This window comes from Silurus aristotelis (assembly GCF_946808225.1).
Source record: "Silurus aristotelis genome assembly, chromosome: 8".
Taxonomy (NCBI): Eukaryota; Metazoa; Chordata; class Actinopteri; order Siluriformes; family Siluridae; genus Silurus; species Silurus aristotelis.
The window spans coordinates 3,381,163-3,401,837 of record NC_139581.1 but is presented as its reverse complement, the minus strand read 5'-3'; the positions used below and the strand labels follow the sequence as shown (position 1 = coordinate 3,401,837).

At 38.7% G+C, this 20,675-nt stretch overlaps 3 protein-coding genes across 3 annotated transcripts; all 3 read left to right on the top strand.

Annotated features, from left to right (window-relative positions):
• Nucleotides 1-9,030: 9,030 nt before the first annotated feature.
• Nucleotides 9,031-9,913, top strand: LOC310730490 (olfactory receptor 4C3D-like; the record flags this gene model as incomplete). Its single annotated transcript, XM_083549517.1, has 2 exons — nucleotides 9,031-9,263; nucleotides 9,425-9,913. The coding sequence occupies 2 exons, from the start codon at nucleotides 9,031-9,033 to the stop codon at nucleotides 9,753-9,755; spliced, it is 564 nt and encodes a 187-aa protein (XP_083405643.1). The 3' UTR covers nucleotides 9,756-9,913.
• Nucleotides 9,914-14,482: 4,569 nt separating this feature from the next.
• LOC310730489 (olfactory receptor 4D11-like) lies at nucleotides 14,483-15,376 on the top strand (the record flags this gene model as incomplete). Its single annotated transcript, XM_083549516.1, has 1 exon — nucleotides 14,483-15,376. One exon carries the CDS (start codon nucleotides 14,483-14,485, stop codon nucleotides 15,374-15,376), a length of 894 nt encoding a protein of 297 aa, XP_083405642.1.
• Nucleotides 15,377-19,940: 4,564 nt separating this feature from the next.
• Nucleotides 19,941-20,675, top strand: LOC310730487 (olfactory receptor 51I2-like; the record flags this gene model as incomplete). The annotated part of the gene is made up of 1 exon (XM_083549514.1): nucleotides 19,941-20,675. One exon carries the CDS (start codon nucleotides 19,941-19,943, stop codon nucleotides 20,673-20,675), a length of 735 nt encoding a protein of 244 aa, XP_083405640.1.

Below are 20,675 nucleotides of genomic sequence, written 5' to 3'. Positions count from 1 at the left end.
CGTACTTAAGTAAAAAGTAGCAGTAGTGTCACGCTGGTAACTGGACGTCATGTCATATTAATATATCAATATATTGTCAATCGAGAAATAAACGAGATTTTTGTGTTTGAACCTCGAAAATTTGTGGGGGTTTTTTCTATCAAAAAATAAAAACTTTTGCCTTGGATTTAGCAACAAGGAAATACTATTTTACCCACAATTTAGTTCCAAGAAAGTTTATAGCCAAAAGAAACTACACTTTCCTGCAACAGACTTAGTCACAGTCAGTTACAGACTGCCAGACAATAAAGTATACACTTCTCCTGATAAATATAAAAAAAGATAATAAATCAGTGACTTTAAATTTAAGCCAGCAGAGAAGGACTTGAAGGCCTTGATGGCCCACCACTGGTGTATAGATTATGTATGTAAAAATACATAATCTCTTTCATAAACTCAATATAATCCTGCACATTATCCACGTTATATTATAATTTTTTCTTCTTATTTTTCTTTTGGCTGCTCCCATTAGGGGTCGCCACAACAGATCATCCGTCTCCACACCCCCCTATCCTCTACATCTGCCCCTTTCACACTAACTACCTGCATGTCTTCCCTCCCCACATCCATAAACATCCTCCTTGGTCTTCCTCTTTTCCTTCTTCCTGGCGGCTCCATCCTCAGCATTCTCCTACTGATATACCCCATGTCCCTCCTCTGCACATGTCCAAACCATCTCAATCAGACCTCCCTTACCTTGTCTCCAAAACGTCCTACATGCGCTGTCCATCTAATAAACTGGTTTCTAATCCTGTCCATCATCGTCACTCCCAACAAAAACCTCAACATCTTTAGCTCTGCTACCTCCAGCTCCGCCTCGTGTCTTTTACTCAATGCCACTGTCTCTAAACTGTACAACATCTCAGGTCTCACCACAGTCCTATAAACTTTCCCTTTCACTTTCACAGATTGGATTAGATTAGATTCAACTTTATTGTCATTACACATGTACAAGGCAACGAAATGCAAATACTCTTCTATCACATATCACTCCTGCTATCACTCTTCTCCACCCACTCCACCCTGCCTGCACTCTTTTCTTCACTTCTCTAACACACTCTCCATTACTCTGCACTGTTGACCCCAGGTACCTGAACTCCTCCACCTTCTCCACCTCTTCTTCCTGTAACCACACCCCTCCACTGCCCTCCCTCTCATTCACACACATGTACTCTGTCTTACACCGACCCACTTTCATTCCCCTTCTCTCCAGCGTGTATCTTCACCTCTCCAGGCTCTTCTCAACCTGCTCCCTACTCTCACCACAAATCACAATATCATCCGCAAACATCATAGTCCATGGAGACTCCTGTCTGACCTTGTCTGTCAACCTGTCCATCATCATTGCAAACAGAAAGGGCTCAGACCCGATCCTTGATGCAGTCCTCCACCTTTAACCAGCCTGTTGTTCCTACTGCACACTTCACTGCTGTCCCACTGTCCTGCACCGCCCTCACATACTTCTCTGACACACCAGACTTCCTCATACAATACCACAACTCCTCTCTCCACCCTGTCTTACGCTTTTACTAAATTCACAAACACACAATGCAACTTCTTCTGACCATCTCTATATTCAACATCCTCAAGGCAAATAATGCATCTGTGGTTCTCTTTTTTGGCATGAAATCATACTGTTGCTCACAGATGGCCACCTTTTCTCTCAGCCTGGCTTCCACTACTCTTTTCCATAACTTCGTGGTGTGACTGATCAACTTTATTCCCCTGTAGTTACTCCAGGTTTGCACATCTCCCTTATTCTTAAAGATCAGTACCAGCACACTCCTTCTCCAGTCCTCAGGCATCCTCTCACCTTCCAAAATCTTGTTGAACAACCTGGTTAAAAACTCCACTGCCATCTTTCCTAAGCATCTCCACACTTCTACTGATATGTCATCTGGTCCTTCCAGCTTTCCACTCTTCTTCCTTCTTACAAAACCTATGCACTTCCTGCTTCACCATCTCCACATTATCCAACCTTCTCTAGCTCTCATTGTCCTCATTCATCAGCTGCTCAAAATACTCCCTTCATCCTCTGAACACACTCTCCTCACTAGTCAACACATTTCCAGCTCCATCCTTTATTGTTCTAACTTGCAGCACATCCCAGCTCGGTTCCTCTGCCTGGCCAATCTGTACAAATCCTTTTCTCCTTCCTTAGTGTCCAACTTCTCATACAGCTCCTCATATGCCTTTTCCTTGCCACATCTCTCTTCACCTGCTGCTGCATCTCCTTGTACTCCTGCCTACTTTGCTCATCACTCTGTCGATCTCAATTCTGTTTCTCCAAACTCTTTCTCCTTATGCTCCCCTGCAGTTCCTCATTCCACCACATCTCTTTGTCTTCCTTTCTATTTCCAGATGTCACACCAAGTACCTTTCTAGCTGTCTCCCTTATCACTTCTGCAGTAGTTGCCCAATAATCCTCTGTTCGCTTCACCAACATGCCCATTAAAGTCTGCCCCAATCACCAATTGTTCATTCCCAGATACACCTTGGAAAATGGAGGAAAAATAAATTGGAGGTATTTAGAATTGCGAATAAAGACAGTATGCTCAGCTACAGACAGGCGCTAAAAGCTGCTAGAGCTGAACGCCTGAGCAAACTCATAGAAAACAACAATAACAATCCCAGGTCCTTTTCTAGTACAGTAGCTAAATTAACAACAAATCACGTATCTGAAAAATGTGTTTCATCACAGTTTAGTAGTGAGGATTTTATTAATTTCTTGACTGAAAAATTGATAGTATTAGAAAAACTATTGTGGAGGTTTAACATCTGACAGCGTCTAATAATCCAATCGTACATACAACTTCACAAATACACTGCTTTACATGTACAGGACAGGAAGAGCTATATGATGTTATTACCAAAGCCAAATCAAAAACATGTCTGTTAGATCCTATTCCAACTAATATGGTCACGTCCGTAAACCCCTCAAGTTAGTAGTTATTAGGCCCCTAGAAAGATCCAAGATGGCGGCGTGGCAGTAGCTCGCAGCGGCCGCTCCGGACCCAAAATAGTGCTACTTTAACTTTGTAGCCCACCTTACACAACACATGGACATCAGAGCGACCTCGGCGTGCTTTGAGAACCAGGCCTCCAGACCTCGCCGTTGCCTGCGGCAGATGGACGGAGGGGAAATCGAAAGCGCTGCGCCAGGAAGCGGAAACGGAAGCATGAAAAGCGAGCCATCTCTACTGCTGGCAAATGTCTGCTCCCTGGACAATAAATTGGACTACATCAGACTCCAACAAGCTACTCGGCATGAGTACAGACACTGCTGCGTATTTGTGTTCACTGAGACGTGGCTGAGCGACAGAGTTCCGGACGCCGCTGTTCAGCTGGACGGGCTAGCTGCGTTCCGTGCCGACAGAAATGCAGCTTTCTGCGGTAAGACTCGCGGCGCAGTCTGTGTGTTTACATCAACACGGAATGGTGTAAGAACTCTGTACTTGTTTTTACCTACTGCTCATCACTGTTGGAGTTTATTGTTGTAAGATGTAGACATTTTTATTTACCACGGGAATTCACCACCGCTATTGTGTTTAGAGTGTACATACCACCTAGCGCTAATGCTAAGGAAGCGCTCAGCGTGCTCTACGGGACCATTAGTGAACTTTAAAACACACACCCTGACAGATTGTTTATTGTCGCCAGAGATTTTAATCATGCAAATCTCAGGACTGTGCTTCCCAAATTTCATCAGAATATTGACTTTGCAACCAGAGGAGAAAACATGCTGGATGTTGTTTACACAAACATCTGGGGCGCATACCAGGCGAAGGCCCGCCTCCGCCTCGGATACTCAGACCACATCTCTGTTATGCTGATCCCAGCATACAGACCACTCAGGAGGCGTTCAAGACCAGTTCGAAAGCAGGTGAGAACCTGGCCAGCAGGATCCATGTCTGCTCTCCAGGACTGCTTTAAATGCACAGACAGGGATATGTTCGGGGAAGTTGCAACCAACGGCGATTTCATCAACTTGGAAGAGTACACGTCAACAGTGACCAGCTACATCGGCAAGTACATTGATGACGGAACATCTTTAAGACCATCACTACACGCTCCAACCGGAAGCCGTGGATGAGGTGCGCCAAGGTGCGTGCGCTGCTTGGCGCACAAGAGACACAAGAGACAAAAAAACAAGAGACTCCGCCTTCAGAGCAGGGGACAAAACAGCCTTAAAAACAGCAAGGGCCAAATTGTCCCGTGCAATCAGAAAGTCGAAGCGCGCACATGCCAAGAGAATTCATGGCCACTTCCAGGACAGTGGAGACACCTGGCGCATGTGGCAGGGCATCCAGGCGATCACGAACTACAAGACAACATCACTTGCTTGTGACCCTGACGCCTCCCTCCCAGATGCGCTGAACGACTTTTACGCCCGGTTCGAGGTGCAGAACAACATGGTGGCGAGGAAGACCATTCCTCCTCCCAGTGACCAGGTGCTCTGTCTAACCACAGCTGAAGTGAAGAAAACTCTATGCAGAGTTAATCCACGGAAGTCTGCTGTACTAGACAACATTTCTGGCAGAGTGCTCAGGGAATGTGCACAACAGCTAGCAGATGTCTTCACCGACATCTTCAACATCTCCCTGAGCAGCAACATTGTTCCTACGTGCCTCAAAACGACGACCATCATACCCGTGCTGAAGAAGTTGACTGTCTCCTGCCTCAATGACTATCGTCCCTTTGCACTCACACCTATTGTGATGAAGTGCTTCGAGAGGCTCGTCATGAGAAACATCAAGACCCAGCTTCCACCCGCACTGGACCCCATGCAGTTCGCGTATCGTCCAAACCGCTCCACGGATGATGCTATCTGCACAACCCTCCATCTGGCCCTCAACCACCTAGACAACAAGGATTCGTATGTAAGGATGCTGTTCATAGAATTCAGCTCAGCATTGAACACGATCGTCCCTCAGCACCTGATTGAGAAGCTGAGTCTACTGGGCCTGAACACCTCCCTCTGTAACTGGATCCTGGACTTCCTGACTGGGAGACCTCAGTCAGTCCAGATTGGAAACAGGATCTCCAGCACCACCACACTGAGCACTGGAGCCCCTCAGGGTTGTGTGCTCAGTCCACTGCTGTTTACTCTGCTGACTTACGACTGTGTAGCAATGCACATCTTAAATCATATCATCAAGTTCGCCCATGACACGACTGCGGTGGGACTCATCAGAAGAAACGGCAAGTCAGCATACAGAGAGGAGGTGAAACGGTTAACAGCCTGGTGTGGAGCCAACAACCTGTCTCTGAACGTGGACAAAACTAAAGAGATGGTTGTTGACTTCAGAAGAACACAGAGTGACCCTTCTCCACTGATCATCGATGGATCCTCAGTGGACATAGTCAAGAGCACCAAATTCCTAGGTGTTCAGTCGGCAGATAACCTCACCTTGTCATCAACCTTGCTCATTTGCACAATATTCTGTTTGCATTTTTCTGCTACTTTTCACTTTATTTTGTTACAACAGGTTTAATGGCGGAGCTATTTTGTGTTTTGTGTATTGTCTTGCACTGTCCTGTGTTGTACTGCACTGTCTTGTGTTGTCTTTTGCACTGTTTGCACCAGGTTGCACACATGCACTTTATGTGGCAAGGATTTCTCTTACTAATCCTTGGCCCTGTGTTTTCTGTTACTGTGATTGTTGTTTTATGTTGTTTTATGTAGCATCAGGGTTCTTGAGAAACATTGCTTCATTTCACTGTGTACTGCATCAGCTATATATGGTTGAAATGACAATAAAAGCTTCTTGACTTCTTGACTTGACTTGACTCATTAAAAAACCTAATTTGGATCTAACACACTATCAAATTACAGACCCATTTCAAATCTCCCATTTATGTCTAAGATTTAAGAAAAGATTGTCTCTGGCCAGTTCTGTTCCTGCTTACAAGAGAACAATATATTTGATGAGTTTCAGTCAGGTTTAAGCCCATCATAGCACAGAAACTGCTCCAGTTAAAAATCACTAATGACCTGTTTTTAGCTTCAGACCAAGGCTACATTTCTCTGTTAGTTTGGCTCGATCTTAGTGCTGCAACACTATAGATGAAGATCTTCTCTTAGATCGCTTACAGAATTACATCGGCATTCAGGGACAGGCATTAAGCTGGTTTAAATCCTACCTCTCTGATTGATACCATTTTCTAGACTTAAATGGAGAGCTATCCAGGTGAATACAAGTAAATTATGGGGTGCCACAAGGTTCAGTTCTAGGACCTGCATGGTATGGGATTAGCTTCCACTGTTATGCTGATGATACCCAACTATATATCTCATTAAAACCAGACGATACAGCTCAATTGGCTCAGATAACTAAGTGTGTCAAAGAATTAAAAGATTGGATGACTTATCTCAACTAAACTTTCTCTTATTGAATTCTGATAAGACGGAGATTTTGCTCATCCACCCAAAAACCAGTACACAGAAGCTCCAGCATTTTAACCTGCATTTAGAAGGATCTACTATAACTACTAGTTCAACAGTAAAAGACCTGGGAGTTATTTTAGACACTAACTTGTATTTTAAAAATCATTTCAACCATATTACAAAAACAGCCTTCTTTTACCTTAGAAATATTGCTAAGCTAAGGAACATGTCTAAATCTGATGCAGAGACGCCCGTCCATGCGTTCATGACCTCCAGACTGGACTATTGTAATGCAATACTAGGTGGTTGTCCTGCTAAATTAATAAACATGCTACAGTTTGTCCAGAATGCAGCAGCCCGAGTTCTCACAAAGTCGAGAAATTATGATAATATAACCCCAATCTTCTCATCCCTACACTGACACTGTTAAGTTTTTAATTGACTACAAACTATTGCTTCTTACTTATAAAACACTAAATGGTTTATCTCCCATGTATCTTTCCAGTCTTCTAACACGCTACACTCCGTCACGCTCCCTGAGATCTCAAAACTCCGGACTTCTAGTAGTTCCTAGAATTGCAAAGTCCACTAAAGGTGGTTGAACATTCTCACATTTAGCTCCTAAACTTTGGAATTTTCTTATGATCGGGGCTCAGACACACTCTCCCAGTTTTAGTGCAGATTAAAGACATATCTTTTTAGCGAGTTCTACACATAACACACATCACATCATAACCTTGTGCTCCAGTACATCTGATCACATGCACATTATCAACTTGTGCTGTTAATATAATGAACAGCAGCTACGCTAATTCCTCTCCACTGTTTCTCTTTCTTTCCCCATCCCGAGGCATCCTGAGGTTGGCCAGCTCCAGTCACGTCCCACCCATAAAGATTGTGGACCTTTAAGAAGTAGATGCCGCACTCGCAAACATCCCGAACCATCTAGAGACGTACCAGTGCCAATTGGATCCCACCTCATGTGAAGTTTGCACATTGGACCTCTTTGAGTGTTTAAAGGCTCTGGCATGGAGAAGCTGTTGAGCTATTTTATGAGTTGCTCAGTAGCTCCTAGTTCTATAACCACAAATGACTGTAAAAGACTGTAGAAAGAACATTACTTATAATCTTACATTGCAGTGTTTATGTTAGTTCTCACTCTCCAGTGTTCTGTATTGTTTAGAGACTATAATCAAACTCTTGATGTCACCCAAATGAGGATTAGTCTGGTTCCTCTCAAGGTTTCTTCCTCATAAGTTTTTCCCTGCCACAGTCGCCATGACTTGCTCATCAGGGATAAATACACATCATTCACCTTAACTGTTCATTTCTGTAAAGCTGCTTTGAGACAATTTCTGTTGTGAAAAGGTCTATAGAAATAAACTTGACTTGACTTAACTTGATCTGACACCTTCTACCATTACATCTAACTCACTCCAGAATTTTTCCTTTTCCTCCATCTCACAACCCACTTGTGGAGCATAAGCCATTCATCATCACCCCTTCAACTTCCAATTTTATGTTCATCAACCTATTAGAAACTGTTCTCACCTCCACTACACTCTTACTGTACTCTTCCTTCAAAATCACCCCAACACCAATTCTCTTTCCATCCACACCATGATAGAACAGTTTAAGCCACCTCCAATGCTTCTGGTTTTACTCCCTTTCCACTTGGTCTACTGAACAACATATTTACCTTTCTCCTCTCCATCATATCCGCTCCCTCTGGGTCATAGTACCCACATTTAAAGTATCCACTCTAACCTCCACTCTCCTACAGTTCTCCTTTTTCTGCTGTCTCTGTAGATGTCTTCCTCCTCTTCTTTTCCTCCTTCGGCCAACAGTAGCCCAATTTCCACCGGTACCCTGTTGGCTAACGATACCTGTGGCAGTTGTTGGTAACCCAGGCCTCGACCGATCGGGTTTAAAATTCTTATTTGTGATTTGCATGTTTAATTTGGCATGTTTAATTTAGAGTGAGACCGGCACTAAGAGTGCACTGACTTGTGCAACACTAATGCCTGGGTTATTTTTTCTATAGGTCACTGTAAGCTGCAAAGTTTAGAGGATTCCTCACAAACTCACAGACTTATGTAACCTACAGTTAACAACTGAGATTTGAAAAACAATGGACCTGTGGGATAAAGTTAACAGAGATTTGAGTATTTAAGGTCTCTGGGTGGATGTCTGAGTGATGATAATAAACACACATGTCTCAGGTGTGTTCATTTTGTAGGTTTTATAATGCTGAGGCACTTTAAAAGAATTGGTCATCAGTATACTTAGTCTTATCAGCTTAGTCTAGGTAAGAAAGAATTACAGAAGTAAAAGTCTGTCTGTGTAGAACTCTTGACCAAAAGTTTATTCTATCCAGATTTGCATTTACAATGATATCAAATTTAACACGTTTTATGACTGTTCTGACCTTGGAGTCATTAGACATATCACCATCCAGTGCTTTTTCAATATTCATTTTTACCATCATCACATATTGTCTAATTTTGCTCTTCCATTCTACGCTACTTGTGACTATTGCTGCAAAAAGGAATCTGCACGAGCCGATGTACATACTGCTGTTTAATTTGTCCTTATGTGACCTAATGGGAGCTACAGGTTTTTACCCTCAGCTGCTTTGCAGTATATTGTCACAGAGAAGAGAAATCTCCTACCCTCTTTGTGTCTTACAAGGCATCGTAATTCACCTCTATGGAACCGGATTTCTTTTATTTCTCACTGTTATGGCTTATGACAGGTTCATTGCCATTTGCATGCCTTTGAGATACCACAGTCTGATGACCAGGGGTACCCTGGTCAAACTCATTTGTATGGTCTGGTCCCTCAGTTTTTCTATTATTGGGATTTTATTTGTGCTCACATTAAGCAAAGAGATCTGCAGGACCAATATAGTGTACATATTTTGTAATAATCCATCATTAATGTCAATAAGCTGTGAGGATATGAGAGCGGTTAACTACTATGGCTTGTTTACTATAGCTCTGGTACAAGGCTCTTCCATACTTATCGTATCATTAACGTATATCAAAATCCTAATCATCTGTCTTTCTTCAAAAGAAAAACATCTATAAGTAAGGCGATACACACATGTGGGACGCATTTAGTTGTTTTTCTGATTTTTGAAATCAACACATTCCTACCACTGATTACCTACAGGTTTAAATCCATCTCTCCATCGTTACAAAGGGCCTGTGGTGTGTCGATTGTTATTTTTCCTCCGATTCTTAACCCTTTGATTTATGGGCTTAAAACAAGAGAAATTCGCCAAACAATTTTTATATTTTTCCAAAGAAAGATTTCTTCTATTTAACTGGAAACAGGAGAAAGAAATTTGGTATGCTGTCATTATCAGAAACTAGGACTTTACAGGCCTGAATAATCTCTGCTGTTATAGATATGAGTATTAATGCAATATACAGTAACTATTGGAGAACTATTTTTTAATACTGCAACAAATGTATGTGATTAATGGACAATTATTTGATTGAGTATGTCACTGGCTACATTTTTATTTATTTATCATTTGTAAAACATGCATATACGATTGAGCGAATATTTAATAAAATGTTTGTAAATTATTTGCATGTTGTTCCACTATACCGCATTCATAAGCTGAATACATGTCTGTTCTATAAACACCCAAACTGTGGCTTTATCTACTAGTCATCTAATAAGAAATATGCCTGTAAATGTTACAAACCTGAGTCAATTAAAAGCATGTGTTCTGTTCAAATCTGATAAGATACTTTTGAACATTATGACTGTACGCACAAAAAGCTGCACAGAATCTTTTATTTAGAGTAAGAACATGTCTTTTACCTCCAGTTTAGGAAAATACATTATTTTGGGTCACTGAGACTGTATCTATCACATGAATGAGGACATTTTAAAAAGTAACCGAATTAAGAATTGCTCATGTTGTGTTAAATTTGACATTATTATTATTATTATTATTATTATTATTATTATTATTATTATTATTATTATTATTATTATTTTGTTATGTAACTTTTTACCTATAGTTTAACCTATAGTATAAATTAGATTTAACGGCACTAATTTTGTGAACGCACGATTAATGCAGAACAATTTTTTTATATATTATATTTATATATAAATGTTTTTTAAATATATAAATTAATAAATATAAAAGGGGTAAAATTAAAACCTTCAACGCTAACACAAACTTATTCACAACGTCCTTTTTTACTCAGATATAATAAAAAAAAAGAATAAACTCCACCGAAAAACATTTTTTAATCACTAAACATTTGTTTTACCGATGTGCCTCAAATCAAACACCATCCGTGTGGAAACACAGCAAAAGTCCCGTTTGTGTCCTCATGATTTACGTAATTTAAAGCACCATAGTTACTTATAGTTATACTTATGGTGATATGCTCTAATATTTTGCTATTTCTAATATTATGATAATAAACATACATTTGAATAAAGTATTCATATGTGTCCATGTTGATTAGAGTATAAAAAAACTTGAAAAGTGCTAGTTTAGGGTACATTAAGTACTAATAATAATGTGCAATTAAGTTGGCTCATGACAATCATGCGATTAATTGTGATTAAATATTAAATCTTAATAAATATAAAATAATAAATATAAAATAATATATATAATATATACAATATATAATAATAAAAATATATTGTGTATATATATATATATATATATATATATATATATATATATATATATATATATATATATATATATATATATATATATAATTTGATTGACAGCCCAAATATAATTACATAAAATCAGTTTTTCGATTCACAAATTGTAATTTATCTGTGCTATTAGTTTATTATTTAAATGAAAATCAAATCCAGAATATTGCATCCAATATCATATGACTATGCTTCTGTACTGAACCACACAATGGATAAAGGGAGTTCTGTATTGTAAACTTACTGTTCTTTATTGTAAATTCTGTGATGTTTGTTTGGTGACTTTGTAACAGAAATATGCATATGTGCAGATTTACTTCAGACTAAGAGGCAGGAGACATTATAACTAGATTTTATACAATATTTCAACTCTTATTTTACATGATGAAACGTTCACATAATTTGAAAAAACGAGCTTCAATAAACATTCAGATAGCTAATATAGTAAAGCATGTAATTCAGGTGGTGGTCTAGTGGTTAATTATATTAATTTTTAAATACCCTGTTCATTACTGTCCCTTAAGGTATGGCTTTAACCCTCAACTGCCTCAACAATCCCATATTATAGCCAACCTTGTACTAGTGTTTGAGTTGACTCTCCTAAACCTTATTTGTACATGACAAAGTACCCATTGCCATATGAATCAACCCTATGAAATTGACCCAATGTGACACAGATGCTATTCTGAACTGCTGCCGGAATTTCTTATAAAGAAATGTGTATCACAATCAACAAAAAATTTACTTTTTTAACAATAGACCTCAGTCTGTAACATAGGACAATCACATGCCCTCAACCCACATGCTAAACACCAGAGTCCCTCAGGGCTGTGTGCTGAGCTCTCTGATTTATTCCCTGTTATCTCATGACTGTGGTTGCCTGCATATCTTCACCATCTTCAACAAGTATGCAGATCACACTGCAGTGGTCGGTCGGATCATACATACAGGGAAAAAATTCAAAAGCCTTGCTGCTAATCTAAATTGAGCTTTTTGCAGCGATATACCATCTCATCTGGTTTGCACTTAGTGGACAGGACAATGACCCAAAAAAAATGAGTGAGCTTTTTGTTCAAGAAGGAGAGCAAAAGAGTTTTAAATTATTTCTTTGGCTTGTTTTGAGGTCTGCATGCCAACGTTCTTGGTGATAGGTGACTGCGTGTGCATTAGCTAGATCAGTGTACATGTGGTAAATATTTGTAGGGGGAAAAACATTTGTTTGAGGAGATTTGGGATGAGATGTGGCTGAGGAGCGAGCATGTAGTCTAAAAAGTGTAGGGGTTTGCCTAACTTTCTCTCTGACTTTCCCACTTAACTTCCCTCCTGAGGAAACAATCTACAACCACCCTCTGAAATATATAAGGCCTGCTGGAATGAACCTTGCACTGACTCCAAACAAGCTTCCATGGCATCTCCTACAATGTCTTGTTTTGGTCTGTTTTTAAGGCCAATCAAAACCTTTTACATGAACTTTTGTTTGCATTGTTTGAAAAGTACATTCAGTAGTATTACATGGATTAGCAATTAATTCATCATTATCATCATGCTTATTATCATTACAATGAACTTAGCATTTATGTTATCTATGCCATAGGATCATGTCCAGTTACAACCAGGCCAGCCTTGAAATCCACTACATCAGGGGTCCCAAAACTACAGCCCCTCCCCGCACACACACTCACCGCTGCGGCCCGCGTTCGCTCCCCGGTCAGGGAACCAACCCCAGCCACTCTTGCCAGTCCCAAGCCCGGATAAATGGGAAGGGTTGCATTAGGAAGGGCATCCAGCGTAAAAACATGTGCTAAATCAAACATGCGGATGATCCGTTGTGGCGACCCCTAACGGGAGAAGCCGAAAGAAAGTTTTTTACTCATGTCATATCTCTATATGATAATAAAGGGGCGCTTTCGAACGAACATTTTCCATAGTTATTAATAAAGGGTGAAGCACCGGTTGCTGGAACTATCGGCTATCAGCGAAAAAAACATACCAATAGTTTTTCCGGCTACTGATTTGCTGTCATTATCAGAGCAACCTCTAGAGGCGAATTACTAAAACCATGTGCTGTTTGTTTTTACAGGGAGAGCACTATATTATATTTATTACTTTATTATTTATTAATTATCCAATTATACTTATTAATAACTATATTCATATTTTTTCCTTTAGCACATTTTCATTATTTAGTACTTTGTTTAAATTTTTTTGAATAAAGTTCAGTACTATTTTACATTAAGAGTTATGTTTGTTTTTTATCCAGTATCCATTTTAAAAACTGTATACATGTTTAAATACAATATCTCTTAAAAATTGATGTTTATATGTCTGTACGGTGCAGAACATAATAATAAACTGATCTAGCATTGGGAGGCATAATAAATACATTTTAAATAATAATATATATTTTACAAAATGAGACAAATACAACATTTAACAACCCAATCATTGGGAACTCAATGCCCTGTGTAATCAATGACAGTGTGTGGAAACTATAATACTTAGTTGTTGGTGAAATAACCATCTGATGAAAGATAAACATATTTAAAAGGCTTTAGTCCATACTTAAGTCCATACTTGGAAAAGTCCACAAACATGCTGGGTGTGATCGCACACGTAGTGCAGAAATCTTTCCAGGTCTTCGAACACAACACATGTGATGGGGAAAATAACTATGTTTCATATATGGCTATATTTGTGTTAATCAACCAACACATATAAAGTAATTACGTGGCAGTGCTACAAGGTCAAATTTTGTAAAACAAACAATTACCCTTGCAGCATTCCAGCACCAATGTACACAGAAGCAGTGGTTAAATAGTTGCCCATATAGTTACTGCAACAGTATGCAACTACATAATATTTTCCATAATCTCAATATAGACATGCATATTATCCACATTATACATTTTTCATTGCTTTCTTTCCCCATAGGCTACTGTTAGCTGCAAAGCTCAGACAATTCCTCACAAACTCACAGTCCCATGTATCCTAGTGTTAACAACTGAGCTTTGAAAAACAATTGACCTGAGGGATAAAGCCACAGAGATTCAAATATTTTAGGTCTCAGGGTGGCCTGAGTGATGATAACAAATCACGCCTTAGTTGTGTTTATCTTATAGGCTTTATAACGCTGAGGCACTTTCACAGAATTAGTCAATATACTTAGTTTTATGAGTTAAGTACAGGAGTAAATCATCACTGAAGAGAAGAAAAACACCTGTTGTAAATTTCTGACTCAAATTTTGCTTTTTTTTTTTTATCTTTGTACTTCCAATGGAGAGAAGCATGTTTTTTACAAGTTCAAATTCGACACGTTTTATGACTATTCTGACCTTGGAGTCATTGGACATGCCACCATCCGGTGCTTTTTTCGTATTCATTTTTGCCATCATTACATACTGTTTTACTTTGTTTCTTCACTCTGTTTTACTTGTGACTATTGCTGCAAAAAAGTATCTGCACGAGCCGATGTACATACTGCTCTTTAATTTGTCCATATTTGACATTATTGCAGCTACAGCTTTCTACCCTCAGTTGGTTTGTAGTATATTGTCTCAGAGTAGAGAAATCTCCTACCCTGCTTGTGCTTTACAAGGCATTCTGTTTCACATCTGTGGCAGTGGATCTCTTTTAATTCTCACTGTTATGGCTTATGACAGGTACATTGCCATTTGCATGCCTTTGAGATACCACAGTCTGATGACCAGGGGTACCTTGGTGAAACTAATTTTTATGGTCTGGTCCATCAGTTTTTCTATTATTGCGATTTTATTTGTGCTCACATTAAACAAAGAGATCTGCAGGACCAATATAGTGGATGTGTACTGTAATAATCCGTCTTTAATGAAGCTAAGCTGTGAGGATATGAGAGCGGTTAACTACTACGGCTTGTTTACTATAGCTCTGGTACAAGGATCTTCCATACTGATTGTATTGTTAACGTATATCAAAATCCTAATAACCTGCCTTTCTACAAAACAGGGAAACACTACAAGTAAGGCGATGCAAACATGTGGGACGCATTTAGTTGTTTTTCTGAGTTTTGAAATCAACACATTCCTAATGCTGATTTCTCACAGGTTTGAATCCGTATCTCCACACTTACGGAGGGCCTGCGGTGTTTCAGTTGTCATCTTTTCTCCAATTCTAAATCCTCTGATTTACGGGATGAAAACAAGGGAAATTCGACAAACAATTTTTAAGTTTTTAAAAAGAAAGATTTCATTGGGAGCAAAAAACTGAACTAAAGCATAAACCTATTGTTTCCTCAGTCTATGTTGTCATTACCTGAAACGATGATTGGAATATATGATTAATTATTTTCTAACTTCAATCTACTTCAGTAACTCAGTAAAAATAAGCCAGTACAAAGGTTTAAATTAAATGCCAAATTAGCATTTTCATAAAACATAGTATCTTTCAGTAGCAAATGTATCCGAGATCTACAAGTATAATAATTAATATTTAAACCAGGAATTTTAAACTGCTCAAATAATCTCTCTATACTGCTATTATATTCATCAGTATTATCACAGCATGGCTATTAACATTGCAGCACACCGATGTGATGAACTGCCCATAATTTGATTGACGGGTCGGTCATTGGCAACTTTACTCCATCATTTTTTCCTCATCTTGTAAATGTCACAAAATATATGCCCATAAGGTTGCCCATGTATTTAATTAAAATATTTGTTGGCTGTTTTAATATAAATCTCTCACAAGCTGAAAACATGCCAAAATGTGGCTTTTAAAAGTAATCCCATAAACCGTATGCCTGTACAAAATGCAGTAGATATTCAACCATTTTACATTGTTTGTGTTCTGTTGATATTGTGAAATATTGGGTCAGTGATGTGTATTGATAATTTTACTGTATTCTGACAACCAATTTAATTGTACATTCGATTTAGTCAGTTTAGAAACACCTTTTATTTACAGTAAGAACATACCTTTTTCCTTCAGTCTATGCTTTTGTACATTGTAATTTAGTTCATGTGAAGTCATGAAAATACATTATGTTAGATTAGATTGAAGTATATTACCTTATTAAGAAAGATATTAACCAGATTTGAACTATTTAGTGAATTTCATCAATGACTGATGAATTGAATCACATTCTCAAATTCTATCAATCACATCTTCCTTTAACGTGTAGTGATAAAATATACAAAATGGAACAGAAAAGAAAACTTTAACATTGAATCAACTTCATTCATGAAATTGAACCTTCACTATCTATCTACACTATCTTTTTTTGCTATAAAAACAAATATTTATTATTATCTTGCATGCAATTTTTGCTTAATTTTCATTCATTCATAATATAAATTTGTATTGTATTGTAAATTTAGAAGCCTGAATTCCAAAGCAGAAAAACATATATCAAGACAATCTTGTGTATAAAATATTAGAAATCAGCTAGCAAAGGTTTATGCATTAAGATTCATAAATGATCTACTTTATTACATTTGAAAACCTAATCACTTGCAATGTCTTGCCTTACATAAAGATCTACACATGACCCTAAGTCCTTTGTATACAGAGTGTTTAAATACTTATGTAGTGGTCTCCATCTTCTGCACCATAACTGTCTGCTGTTGTTCAGGATGTAAAAATTAAGATTAAATGTAATATTAAACCAATTATATGTTGAAGATCTCTTTGTGTCGTTCTGCATTTCATTACAAATCATTATAAATATCACTGGTCCATTAGATTGGTCCTAAACAATCAATAATGTACTGACAATGCTATGCCTGGTTGCATGCCATAATCTCTAGCCTGGCCACTAAATAATAAAATAAATTATCATTTTAATAAAATTTGAAAAAAAAAAAAGCACCCAGAAATAGTGAACCAGAGGTAGATGTTTTGGAAGCAATTGGTGGACAGCTAAAGAGGTTCTCCCTGGACAATAAAGACTACATCTGACTCCAGCACACTACATGACCTTAGTTTAGAGACTGGTGCATCTTTTTGTTTATCTTTGCATTTCTGGATGCCTTACAGCTAAACAAGCTAGCTATGTGTAGAAATGTAGCTCTAAGCAGTAAGCCTCTTGAGAAGGCAGCATTTGATGGTAACTTCATCACCTTGGAGGGGTGCACGTCATCAGTGACCGGCTACTTCAGCAAGTGCATTGATGATCAAAGACTCCACCTTCAGTTCAGGCAACATAGCAGACCTAAAAACAGCAAAGGCCAAATTATCCCAGGCCATCAGAAAGGCATAGCATGCACAGACACTTCAAGGATGGTGGCAAAACATGGTGCATGTGGCAGGGCATCCAAGCCATCACCATTTACAGAACATCACCTGCTTATCCCAGTAATAGTGTCCTTCAGGGTGCACTGAACAGTTTCTATGCTCGGTTTAAAGAGGAAAACAATGTGGCATCAAAGAAGACCAACTCTTCTCCCAACAACTAGTTGATTTAACCACTGCTGATGTAAGGGAAGCAGAGTCAACCAACATATAGTTGGACCTGTCAACATTTTTAGCAGAGTGCTTAGAGAATATGTGCAAACCATCTGGCAGATCTAATATCTTCCTGTGCTGTACCACTATTCCAATGTGTTTCAAGGCCATCACCTTTGTCCTATTGTATTTACATCCAACATGAAACACACCAATGATGCCCACCACACTTTATCTGGCCCTTACCCTCCTGGATAAATAGAACACCTATGTTCAAAAACTGTTCATAGGCTTCAGCTAAACATTCAACAACACCATTTCTCAGCAGATTTCACAAATGATAAAATACCCTGGGGGGTCTTATCTGCAAGGTGATTGTCAATGGTAAAAGGAAGACATTACATTTGTTCAACAGTCAGAGAACCCTGCCTGGTCCCACACCACCAGCTCCATAAAAAAAATTCTCTAATTCCTGTAAAACAAAGGCCAAGCTCCCACCACCCATCTTCACCATGTTCTTCAAAGAGACTTAAAGAAGATTTATGATCAAACTCTTGATGTCACCCAAATGAGGATGGGTTCCCCTTATGAGTCTGGTTCCTCTCAAGGTTTCTTCCTCATAACATGTAAGGGAGTTTTTCCTTGCCACAGGCTTGTTAATCAGGGATAAATGCACACCATTCACCTTAACTGTTGATTTCAGTGAAGCTGCTTTGAGACAATGTCTGTTGTGAAAAGCGCAATAGAAATAAACTTGACTTGACTTGACTATCAAGAGCTTCCTGAGCAACTGCATCACTGCTTAATTTAGGAATTGACACTGTCTCTGATCTCAAGACCCTGCAGTGGATAGTGAGGACAGCTGAGAATTTCAGGCTCCATCATTGTTATTTTCATGTACATCTGTAAAGACACCAGATTGTGTAACAGTGTCTTTCCTAGAAGCCATCAGACTCATGTAGTCCTGTGTATAGATTTGTGTGTTCTAGTTAGTTTATTGTCATCTGGTGTTAATGTATGTTGTTATATGTAGCACTTTGCTTTTGGAGGAATAAGGCGAGGAGCTTGATTAACGGCTCTACCAAACTGCCACTGCTGTGCCTCTAACTCTAATCAGTTGTAACGTACAAATGGAATAATTGTTAATCACTCTGGATAAGGGCATCTTTCAAACGGCATAAATGTAAATGTAAAAGTGTGTTGACTTGTCACTTTTGTCATATGGGCTGGTTGTCAGGGCGTATAGATGGGACCCAAATGCAGTACGCAATCTGAGAGGTTTCTGCCAAAGGTCATCTTACTGATTGACCATGCAGTGTTGCATGTCCTGTTCACGTTCTGATAACCCCACCTGTTGGTCACTAATAAAAGATGGAGCACCTTGGTGCAATCAGAGACCAGGTGGATATAGCCGAGTGGTGTAGGCCCATTGGCAGACTGGATACCTGGACCCTACAAGTGCCATAACACTCTATACAGAGTGTCTAATGTCTACTTCATGGTGGTTACTTAGAAGTGCACTACTTCAGGAAGCTTGCAAAGCAGCTACTGAGTAGAAAATGTTAAAGATGAAATTTTTAAAATACTACCTATAACAATTTTTCCAGAACAAACATTATTGCAGAAGAAAATCAAGAATGCCACATCATTTAGATAGATTTCTGCCAAATAATAATCATATCAGATTCAAACAATATTATAGCATTAAAATAATGATCCATTTCATGCTTTCCAATTGCATTTTTAAATAATCACATTATATCCCCGTCATAATCATTTTTTTTATACTATAATCCATTGTTAGGTGCAAAGCTCCAAGGATTGCTCACACACCCACAATCCAACTGTATGTAACCTAGCATTAACACCTGGGGGTTTGAAATAAACATTTGACCTCTGAGATAAAGTTAACAAATATTTTAGGTCTCTGGGTGGATAATGGAGTAGTGAAATAAGCATCATCACTTCATAGTTTGTATCATGATGCTCTGGCACTGTCCCTGAATTAGTAGTCAGCATTAATTGACTTGAGTTTGTTAGTTTGTTCCTGGTTAGAGAACATAGTTGTACTGAAACTTATTTTGCCCATGTTAAATGTCGTGACTTGTATTTTGTTATATGTATTATTTTTTTCCCAGGTCTTGAAGTGTCAATGGATGGAGGCACATATTTTACTGAATCAAATTTAACACGTTTTATGACTTTTCTGACCTTGGAGTCATTGGACATATCACCTTCCAGTGCTTTTTCAATATTCATTTTTACCATCATCACATATTGTCTAATTTTGCTCTTCCATTCTACGCTACTTGTGACTATTGCTGCAAAAAGGAATCTGCACGAGCCGATGTACATACTGCTGTTTAATTTGTCCTTATGTGACCTAATGGGAGCTACAGGTTTTTACCCTCAGCTGCTTTGCAGTATATTGTCACAGAGAAGAGAAATCTCCTACCCTCTTTGTGTCTTACAAGGCATCGTAATTCACATCTATGGAATAGGATCTCTTTTATTTCTCACTGTTATGGCTTATGACAGGTACATTGCCATTTGCATGCCTTTGAGATACCACAGTCTGATGACCAGGGATACCCTGGTCAAACTCATTTGTATGGTCTGGTCCCTCAGTTTTTCTTTTATTGCGATTTTATTTGTGCTCACATTAAGCAAAGAGATCTGCAGGACCAATATAGTGGATGTGTACTGTAATAATCCGTCTTTAATGAAGCTAAGCTGTGAGGATATGAGAGTGGTTAACTACTACGGCTTGTTTATTATAGCTCTGGTACAAGGCTCTTCCATTCTAATTGTATCGTTAACGTATATCAAAATCCTAATAACCTGCCTTTCTACAAAACAGGTAAACACTACAAGTAAGGCGATGCAAACATGTGGGACGCATTTAGTTGTTTTTCTGAGTTTTGAAATTAACACATTCTTACTACTGATTTCTCACAGGTTTGAATCCGTATCTCCACACTTACGGAGGGCCTGCGGTGTTTCAGTTGTCATTTTTTCTCCAATTCTAAATCCTCTGATTTACGGGTTGAAAACAAGGGAAATTCAACAAACAATTTTTAAGTTTTTACAAAGAAAGATTTCATTGGGAGCAGAAAACTGA